This window comes from Lynx rufus, unplaced genomic scaffold, assembly GCF_022079265.1.
Source record: "Lynx rufus isolate CCGP_SWC_20201006 ecotype Redwood Valley unplaced genomic scaffold, mLynRuf1.p SCAF_7, whole genome shotgun sequence".
NCBI classification, from domain to species: domain Eukaryota; kingdom Metazoa; phylum Chordata; class Mammalia; order Carnivora; family Felidae; genus Lynx; species Lynx rufus.
The window spans coordinates 96,050,564-96,061,793 of NW_025814889.1; the positions used below are offsets into that span (position 1 = coordinate 96,050,564).

General features: G+C 38.8%; 1 protein-coding gene across 3 annotated transcripts in view; it reads left to right on the forward strand.

Moving 5' to 3' along the window:
* LGR5 (leucine rich repeat containing G protein-coupled receptor 5) overlaps window positions 1-5,449 on the forward strand; it is a 131,200-nt gene extending 125,751 nt beyond the window's left edge. For all 3 annotated transcript variants that reach the window (XM_047066590.1, XM_047066591.1, XM_047066592.1), the window contains 3 exons: window positions 984-1,129; window positions 3,125-3,208; window positions 4,362-5,449. In XM_047066590.1, coding sequence (XP_046922546.1) covers window positions 984-1,129; window positions 3,125-3,208; window positions 4,362-5,449 — 1,318 coding nt within the window. The remainder of the gene's footprint in view (window positions 1-983; window positions 1,130-3,124; window positions 3,209-4,361) is intronic.
* Window positions 5,450-11,230: the final 5,781 nt, after the last annotated feature.

Below are 11,230 nucleotides of genomic sequence, written 5' to 3' on the forward strand. Positions count from 1 at the left end.
CGAAATTTATGAGGTCAAGGGACTCTTTTGAATTGCATTTCATGCCCTCAAGTACCCCACCCCTGGGGCATTGTTAGGATAAGCCCTGAGGGGAAGAACGTCTTCCTGACCACATTTCCTTTCTTTCTTAAAGATGCCTCCCAGAATCTTAGCATTCATGGAAAGAGTTTGAAAACCATTGATCCATGGGATATAAACTAGGACACATAATTAAATAACATTATAATATTATTGTAGTACTGCTTACATTTCTAAATTTATCTAGCTTGTTATATGTTCTAATAAAATGTACTAAATTTATATTTCTTTGAGGAAGTAATGCTCTTTAAAACTTGCTATGCTTATTATTGTTGTTAAAAAAATCCCTTGAAAGACTATATATGTATATACACATATATATTATGTGTGTGTGTGTGTGTGTGTTTATAGATATATTTTTAAACCACGGTACATTTTACATACTTTTAAAACTATAACCCCAAAAGAGAGTTTGGAAAGTAGAAGAGAGTAAAAATCTAAAAATATCCCCTAAACAACTTTTTTTATTTCCTTCCAGACTTTGTTTCCAATGTATTTTTAATTGTTAGAATCACAGTACATATACCGCTTACATCATGTTTTCCTTACTTTCCATTATGTCATACTATAAGCACTTTTTAATGGTGCTACAATTTTCCTAGCCGTCGTTTTTTTAACCTTTTTATTATGGAAATTTTCAAGCACCAAAGTAGAGAAAATAATATAATATATGCATCACTCAACCTTAGCAATTGTCAACATTTCATGGCAATAATTTTTAACAACTCCGTTGTTATTATAAATAGTTCTGTAATGAACATCTTTATACACATAATTAATATTTTAGATTATTAATTAAGGCTAAGATCCAAAGACAGAATTATTGAGTGAAAGAAAATGAACACTATATTTAATAATCCATTTCTTTAAGTGTGTGTTTTTTGTTTGGTTTTGTTCATTTAAAGGGTTATAGAAATGCCTTATGCTTACCAGTGTTGTGCATTTGGAGCATGTGAGAATGTCTATAAAATTTCTAATCAATGGAATAAAGATGACAACAGCAGTACAGATGACCTTCATAAGAAAGATGCTGGAATGTTTCAAATTCAAGGTAAGACCTATTATGTCACAGTGATGAAATTTTATCTACAATGGTCTTGAAAAGTCATCAAACAGGTCATCTGAACTCCAGACAAGTCCTTATGTAACCAGCCCAGCAAGTTGGAAATCAATCCTACTATTTTTTTTTAAGTTTATTTATTTATTTTGAGAGAGAGAAGGAGCAGAGCTGGACACGGGGCAAACTCATGAACTGTGAGATCATGACCTGAGCCAAAACCAAGAGTCAGACGCTTAACTGACTGAGCCACCCAGGTGCCCCTCAATCCCACTACTTAAAGACTCCCAGAGAAAGAGAAATATCCCTTAGGATCATTCTAAAGGTTCATTTTTTTCTGTAAGTGATTTCTTAATACAGTACTTGTATTTATAATTAGATCTCCCTTGGCATATACTGTCCTCAGGGGTAATTCTTAATATTGATGTCAGTATTTCCGTAAGATTTTAAAAGGGCCTCATCCTTATGGATATATTTTTTGTACATGTTTCTGAGCACTTTTCTCCAGAAGATAAAAATCCATTTTTATTCTTATGGCCTGGGAGGAATGGACAACATAAGCATTTAGATGCCTCCATATGTCAGTAGAAAGGCCTAAGCATCCAACTTCTTATCCAACTAATTCTAAAACCTTCTCCCCTCCCACCCCCCATAGGGGTATCTGTCAGGGAGGTGAAATGAGATAATGTCTGTAAAGCGCTTGGCTTTCCTTGAAGTAAGACCTTACTTAAACAGACAGCAATGCACCTCAAACCACACCTGTGATAATGAGGAGGCACCATGGCAGCCCCCACTTTCCTTTGCCTGCCAACCCTGCAAGTTTGCACACAGTCCAAACAGACTGGCTTTTCTTCCTCTGGACCCTAATGATTTGTTGATTCCCAAGCAAGTGTGTCTGTCTGATTCTGTCTGTCTGCACGTTACCTTAACGTTTCTTCCTGTAAACATACCAGTTTAAGGAGCAGATATTTTGGCCCTTGGCTTTTTTGTTTTAGGCCACAGCATGTGTCTTTTGCTCTTGTTTTTTCCTTAGTTTTTGCTCTCCCTGCTTCATCCATGCTAATTTCTACTATATTTATTAACTCTACTATATTTATTAACTTAATTAAAAAAAATTAAGAGTGCCTATTATGTGCCAGAAGGTACACAATGAACAAGAAAAACAAAGTACTTCAAAGGAGTTTATTTTCTTTTTTTTTTTTCAACTTTTTTTTTTTTTTTAATTATTTTTGGGACAGAGAGAGACAGAGCATGAACGGGGGAGGGGCAGAGAGAGAGGGAGACACAGAATCCGAAGCAGGCTCCAGGCTCCGAGCCATTAGCCCAGAGCCCGACGCGGGGCCCAAACTCACGGACCGCGAGATCGTGACCTGGCCGAAGTCGGACGCCCAACCGACTGCGCCACCCAGGCGCCCCAAGGAGTTTATTTTCAAGGACAGCAGTTCTGTATGTTAGATCACAAAACTCCTATTTTATGAGTAGCTAAACTAAGCACCATGCAGTAACTTGATTTGCCCTTTGTTAAGCAGAATTCCCCAGGAAAGATTGAAACTTACTATACCTGATTCTCCCTCTTGTGCTCAGAGAACACAGCCCAGGACATTTGCACTATAGCTATCTAACTGTTTGGTAATTGGATAAAGAGAGGCCCACAGCCTCTCTCTAATTTAAGTCAGTGCAATTTTGTGCTGTCATGAGCTAAGAACAGAATGGTAGAGCTAAAATGTTATCACCGGGAGTCTGGGGTTACCCTTCCTTACCCTCAGTTCGTCTGGAATACTATGTCTTAGAGTAGCTTGATTAAAACTTTATAATAGACTTGCAACTTTATAATAGACTTGCAAGAAAGCCAGAGCCCAGGGAAAAGTGGGATGTCTGGACTTCAGTTCCCTTCAGTCCCTCAAGGACAATCCAAGGCTTTCTTCCCTGGGAGGTAGACCCCAAAACAAGAGCCAGAACTCACCATTCCAGGGCTTCTCATTCCTGCAGATGAGCGTGATCTTGAAGATTTCCTGCTGGACTTTGAGGAAGACCTGAAAGCCCTTCATTCGGCGCAGTGCTCGCCTTCCCCAGGTGAGAAGGGAATCCAATTTGACAACAAATTTCATATTAAAAAAAAAAAGAAAGCCCTTCATTCGGTGCAGTGCTCGCCTTCCCCAGGTGAGAAGGGAATCCAATTTGACAACAAATTTCATATTAAAAAAAAAAAAAGAAGAAGAAGAAGGGCATCGGCACTGCCTCAGCGCAGTACCCACCACTGACTCCGAGGCCATCAATGACATACAGGCTACACTTCCAAGCAAAATCTGTGCCACCTTTGTGGCTCTTAAATATCCCTCCCCATGGGGACCTTTAAAATAGAAATGTTCATTCCCTGGAGTTGGTCTCCACTCATAAAGAGGGTTTTTGTGAAAGACTTTTGATTCAGATTAATGAAAACTAAAGAATCAATCATATAGTTAGAAGTGTATGCAATTTTTTAAGAGATATTGGCAATTTAGCCTGAACTAGTATGCAGGAATCTTGCTTCCTGTAATCATTTTTGAAAGCGATTTCTTTTGTCTTCCCTAAATAGCTATTTGATTAAAGCAAATAATAGATAAGTACAGATAAGTAAAAAAAAAAAAGAGCTCTGTAAATATTGACTTCACATAACTGTTTGTCCCATTCCCAGGAACAGAATGGACCAGTTGAAAAAAAAAAAAAAGACAGCTGGGAAGGGTTATTTTATTTTCAACAACTAGATTGTCTCTGGCTCTCAAACATCAAATGTCATCAAACATCAAGACAAACCTAAGATGAAATGTTCATGAAATGCACTTTTATACTACCATTGCTTCCTGTTCTAATATTATAGAGTATTTCCCTGGGATTCTCTTTCTCTACTTCCAGAACCTTTTTGAAGCATTCTGAGAGAAATATAATGAAAAGCCCAGGAGATCTGGCTTTTTACCTGGCCCCAACTCTGCATTCTTTGAGGGATCTTAATCAAGTGATTTAAATTCCCCATCTCCATTTCTCTGTGTCAAGCTTGAAAATATGAGCACCTGGTGTTCATGTTTTCACGGTAGTTAAAGAAAGTAGAGCATGCCACAAGGGAACTGTGTGTTACCTCTAGCTGTTACTGGCCTCTCTCTTGGTGTCCTAATAAGAGAAACAAAAGGTAAATTGGCAGAAGTTGTAAACCCTAGTTTGACACCCAGTCTTTTTCTTCCTTGGATTCTAGGCCCCTTCAAACTCTGCGAATACCTGTTTGGTAGCTGGCTAATCAGAATTGGAGTATGGACCATAGCAGTTTTGGCGCTTACTTGCAATGCCTTGGTGACTTCCACAGTGTTCAGAGCCCCTCTGTACATTTCCTCCATAAAACTGTTAATTGGGTTAATAGCAGCAGTGAACATGCTCATGGGGGTCTCCAGTGCTGTGCTGGCTGGCGTGGACGCGTTCACTTTTGGCAGCTTTGCACAGCATGGTGCGTGGTGGGAGCAGGGGGTCGGTTGTCAGGTCGTCGGCTTTTTGTCCATTTTTGCTTCGGAATCATCCGTTTTCCTGCTTACTCTGGCAGCCCTGGAGCGCGGGTTCTCTGTGAAATACTCTGCAAAATTTGAAAGGAAAACCCCCTTCTCCAGTCTGAAAGTGATCATTCTGCTCTGTGCGGTGCTGGCCCTGACCATCGCCACGGTTCCACTGCTGGGTGGCAGTGAGTTCAGTGCCTCCCCGCTCTGCCTGCCCCTGCCCTTTGGCGAACCCAGCACCACAGGCTACATGGTCGCTCTCGTCTTGCTCAACTCCTTCTGCTTCCTGGTGATGACCATTGCCTACACAAAGCTCTACTGCAATTTGGAAAAGGGAGACCTGGAAAATATTTGGGACTGTTCTATGGTGAAACACATCGCTCTGTTGCTCTTCACCAACTGTATCCTTTACTGCCCTGTGGCTTTCTTGTCCTTCTCCTCTTTACTAAACCTCACATTTATCAGTCCTGAAGTCATTAAGTTTATCCTTCTGGTGATTGTCCCGCTTCCTGCATGTCTCAATCCCCTTCTCTACATCCTCTTCAATCCCCATTTTAAGGAAGATCTGGGGAGCCTGGGAAAGCAAACCCACTTCTGGACAAGATCGAGAAACCCAAGCCTGATGTCTATTAACTCTGACGATGTCGAGAAGCAGTCCTGTGACTCAACCCAAGCCTTGGTAACCTTCACCAGTGCCAGCATAGCCTACGACCTACCTTCCAATTCTGTGTCACCGCCAGCTTACCCAGTGACCGAAAGCTGTCATCTTTCATCTGTGGCATTTGTTCCATGTGTCTAATTAACATGTGAGAGGAAAAGTTTTCAAACACTGAAAACCAAAAAATATGAAATTGAGTACATCAGAGCAGTAACTAAAAAATAGCTGAGTGGAAACTTGTTTGTTTTTAATATCTCTCAGTGTGGAAAAAGCTGAAGACCTTGTTGATACTGGAGAGTGAAAAACAAGTCTAAATGCTGCTTGTATAATTCCTTCAGATATAAGAGATACATCAATCACATTATTTAGGTAAGCCCAGATTTTAAAAAGCAGACTGAAATGTTCAAAAAAGATTCTCCATGATTTCCACCGATTCCTTTTTAAACTCACCAATCTAATTATTTGGGGCGAGGGGCAGAACCACTTGCTTACAAAGGTTAGTTTCAGGTTTTCAAACCTGAAAACTCCTTAAAAGATGGTTAGAGGAGTTCAGAAAATAGGGTTTTAAATGGCCTACGTTACTAAGTAAAAGTTGTGACCAGTACGATTTCATTTTAATGACCATGTGGATGTGTTAATCCTCCTTTCCCTTTCCTCAGAAAGGATCCTTCCACAGCACCAATCCCCCCATGAATGGATAATGTAGGACATTGTTAGTTTACTCATATTCACATCGTTTTTAGAGATGCCAAATTGTATGTATCGGCACTAGATGGTTCCACCTCAGTGAAGTAAAACTGCCTACAAATATTTTGAAAGGAAAATAAATTCTTAAATTGCCGTGAAGGCAATCATGTAGAAGTGAGGTTTGTCGTGTCTAATTAATTTTTAACTCTCTGCTGTCCAGAACTCCAAATAAAAGTCCATTGCTGGCAATGGATACACCTAGAAAAGATGGTGTGCAACTCGGGGAGGTTGGGGATTGTTTTTTCTTCAGGTGCACACTTTTTGCAGGGGGTTTTGTGAGTTGATTCAGACTGAGGTGCATCTTAACATAATGATCAAATGCAGACCAACATGAATGAAATCCACCAACATAACTTCTCACACGTGTATCTCTAGTAGCCCTAGCAACGATGTCTGAAACCACTTTGGACTTAACAGGGACTTGGTAACATATCCTCTTTCTTTAGCTTGGTTTTAGCTGTGTTGTCTTTGGACCAACCCACTTGATGTCAGGAACATGACTTCTCTGCTTATTCCATATGTAATACAATACGATGTGTTAAGTATTTTAAGAAGCAAAATGATTAAATACTAAAGGTCAAAGGACTAATTTGTAACTTCCATTATACTACATTAACTATACTAATTTGTAACTTCAATACATCCAAACCAAAAGACTGTTAGGTAGATTTATTTTTATATAAGCATGTTTATTTTGATCAGATGTTTTAACTTGGAATTGAAAAAAAATACATTTATGAGATGTTTTATAAGATGTGTAAATATAGCACTGTATTTATTACTACAATAAAGATTCGGTAACTCTAAGGACCATGATAAGAAACCATGTACAGTGGCATATTATTCATATATATTGTGTTTCTCTGCCCATTTTCTTTAAATTCATTAACTGTATATAATATGTGTAAATGTATAGTACTTGTAAATAGATTCCAAACCTGCTTTTCTGTTGGGTACAAAATAAAAGAAATTTGTAATAAAATGTGTGACTATAAAACAAAATATCCTCAGGCCTTTTACTGAGTCCACAGGCAAATATATGTTCTCCTAAATGTTTTTTATTTTTGATGTATAAATACATTTGCTATCTAAGTATTTGCACCTTAATATTTTACATATTTTGGACTTATCTCAAGAAGTAAATCCTTCGTGAGTACAAATCAAAATATCTTTACCAGCTCCTGGATTGTGTTAAGTAGGACTAATAAGCCATCTTGTCATGGTAAATGACTTGGTAAAGTTTATTGTCTCTAATGAGAGTTTGGATTTCATAGCCAGAACCTATTTCTTTTGCAATGTAAAAGGAAAAAAATCCACAACTAGAGAGAAATATATAAGTAACAAATCGATCTTACAATTACTCAACACAAACATGAATTTTCTATGAATTCTTCCTTTAAAAAAAAACATATTTCAAAACCATATCAAGGCCAAAACGTTTTCTAAGAACACATGTTTCTCAAGGCACAAAAAAATGCACTGTTCTCCTTCAGTTCCCATCCCTCAAAACATAAGAAATGAAAATGATTTTCTAACCTCTTGTGCCAGACCCTCCCAGCTCCCTCAGCAATTCCTGGTGTCCCCATACAGGTTGCAAGACAAAACTGTCAGGCCTGGGTGGAGGTCCAGCATTATTGCTAAAATGAACCCATATTTACTGAGCGCCCTCAGGGTACCTGGCACCGAGTTTGCTCCCTACCCATCAGATATAACCATATGCTTCAACCTAATTTAGTTAACAGGCATCCCATGGCACCAACTGTGCAGCCCACACTTGAGTTGTCTTCAGCTGAAACAAGGGCTCTAACACGATTTCACTCCTCTGAGCCCTGATGGCGGATACAAAAGTTGCTTCTAAAGCAACGGATCTCAGTCCTTCTTCTTAACATACTTGCTTTGGACACCTAAAGTTAGGAACAAGTCCTTGGCAGCCCACCTCTTTCTGTCCCACTCAAGAAAATGCAAGTCAGTGATGTAATTTTTTTTAAGGGAAAAAAAAATCTACTCTAACATATTTCTTTAAAAATCCACAAATTCTGTGGGGCACCTGGGTGGCTCAGTCAGTTGAATGTCTGTCTTTAGCTCAGGTCATGATCCCAAAGTTCGTGAGATCAGTCCCCCGTGGAGCTCTGTGCTGACAGCTCAGAGCCTGGAGCCTGCTTCAGATTCTGTCTCTCCCTCTCTCTTTGCCCCTCCCCTACTCGCACATTGTCTCTGTCTGTCTCTGTCTCTCAAAAATAAACATTAAAAAAAATTTTTTTAATCCACAAATTTTATTATTTATTAGCAAAACCTAGTTCTAATGCACTTCACACCAAACACTGCTTTCCACTATAATACAGTAAATCAGAATGGCTGGAATGATATCCACAAGTAAATAAACCTACAGCGAGGAGGGGAAAAGATACAATAAACTGTTGACAGATGGAACAACAACAAAAACAAAAGCCAAAAGGACATAAAGTGGTAGGCGAGCCTAGAGTAAAACTTTATGTTTTCAAAATGGATTCATTCATTCAACAAATACTGTGTGCCTACTACACGCAGTGTTCTATACATGAGGATTTCTATGCAAAACAAGGTCTAGAATTTGTACTCCGATAGAGGGGAGATAGACAATAAGCAAATATAAACAAGGAAATATGTGATAGAAACATGAATGAAGGAAATGAAGCTGAATAGCATGGCAGGAGTGAATGGCATGTTACTTTAGATGCAGAGCTTAAGAAAGGGCTCTCTGGAAAGGCACCTTTTAAACTAAGATATTATTCAAAAAGGAGCTACCTTTTTCTTTAGCATTCAACCACTTACATCAGTAAAACTCATCATTTTTAGTCTCTCTATTCATATGTCACCCACAACAAATCATTTTAAATGCCTTTTAATATAAATATATATCAGATGGCTGATATTGCACATAATTTTTTCTCACAACTGTTAGTAGGCAAAATCATTCTTGTACAAAATAGAAAACATCTTTTCATTTCTTTGTGGCCAGAAGTGGAAAAACAAGGTAGTAAAAAGTAATAAAATTAGATGGGGTGCCTGGGTGGCTCAGTCGGCTGAGTGTCCGACTTCAGCTCAGATCATGATCTCACAGCTCGTGAGTTCAAGCCCCGCTTCCCGCCTGGAGCCTGCTTCAGATTCTCTGTCTCCCTCTCTCTCTGCCCCTCCCCCACTTGTGCCATGTCTGTCTTTCAAAAATAAACAAACATTAAAAAATTTTTTAATTAAAAAAAAGTAATAAAATTAGCAACATCATGTTCATTTAGAACCAGGAAAGCTTCAACATCTGAAAAGATAACAATGTTTTGCTTTTTTTCTTAATCTTATCACTACCTTTAGCTCAGGGGCCCATTAGCCAACACTAGAATAAGTTTTAGATAAATAGACGGGCTCACTGTGATCACACTAGCTCCATTCATGCTCTTCAGCATTTGGAAATTTCATTTTACAGTTCAACTATATAGATAAAAGAGACAATCCCCCTCCAAGCCACTAAACACTGACAATCTTCTTTGTTAGGCCACAGAGGCCCTAAAATACAGTTAGGGTATGGTGGCTTTTCCTTGCAAGAAGCGGTCACGGGATCAGTAATCATTTCAATGACCTCCTTATAAACATTTCTAAAGATGCTGGACTCAGATTCTACTCATTCATCTCAAACCCAAATTCCAGCATGTCTGACCCTTGAAGCCTATTGGATAGGATGATAACAAAGCTTTAGTTTGTCTGGATGAAGAAACTAGAAGAAAATGAATGATAGGCTGGAGAAGCATTGTGCAACATGGGTTTTCCAACTCTAGCTACATTAAGACATGACTTCCCATTCTGATTACTACATTTTTAAATGGAATGTTTAAAATATGCTAGTTCATAAGGACAGTGAATTTAATGATATGAGATAGGGAAATGATAGCTCATCAAAGAAGAAACTGAGGGACACCTGGCTGGCTCAGTCGGTAGAGCATGCAACTCTTGATCTCAGGGCTGTGAGTTCAAGCCCCACATTGTGTGTAGCAATTACTTAAAAATAAAATCTTTAAAAAGAAAAAAAGAGAGAGAGAGAGAAAATTGAGAATATTGCCCCTGGAGAAAAGAAAGTTAAAAAAAGACACTTGAAATATTTGAATAGAAATTCACTAAGTGCTTTCTTAAGTACCCGCTCATAGCAGGCAAAATAATAAAATGGTTAAGCCCAGGGATTTGCCATCAGACAAACCTCCATTCAAATCCTAGTTCTATTACTACCTGTGTAGTAGTAGGGCAAAATATTTAATTTTTCTTAGCCTCAACTTTGTCCTCACTCAAATGGGCAAATAACAACAGCCTCATAGGCCTGGGAGTATTAATAGTTCAGTGTGCATAAAGTTCTTATCACAGCACCTGGAACAGAGTAGATGTTTAATAAGTAATTGCTGTCTTTTTCTCCTTTCCCAAAAGCCCTATGACATAAGCAAAGCAGGACTTGCCATTTTGCAAATAAAGAAACTGAGAGTCAGAATGAGAAGTGACTCTCTAAGGTCAAAAGTGAGGAGTCATGAATAAAAGTTGGATTTTATTTAATAGCACTTAAAAGGCAGTCACAGAATGAGCCAAATTACTTTTTCAGAGAACAAAAACCAATCGGTGGATAATTCAGGGAGACAGAGCTGGGCTTAATCTAAGCAAGACTCACTTCATCAGATGTCTTGGATACCAAAGAAAGTCTATTATATTGAGTGAAAAGCTAGATCAAATAATGGTTAACTTCCCAATTCTCAATGTTTTAGATGAATTCTTGTGTTAGTCTTCTTGGAAAGTGTAGTATTGTGATTTATAACAAGAAATACAAATTCGGTCTTATTCCCCATTCCTGGCCAGAGCTCCTAAAACCCTTGGAATTTCTTAAATTTTGAGAACCAGGAAGGTGTGTTTTGTTATGTTAATGAGGGGCTTTGGGAGATCCCTAAATCACCTAAGGATGGAGACTGGTTGTGAGGGGAGCCAACCCTGTGACTGGAGGGTTGGAACTTTCTGTCCCCACCCCCACCAGTCCCCACCCTGCCCTTGACCTCTCGGGAGCGGAAGGGACTAGAGATTGAGTTGAATCACCAACAGCCAATGATTTAATCAATCATGCTTCTGTAATGAAGCCTCCATGAAAATCCAAAAGGATGGGGTTCAGAGAGTTTC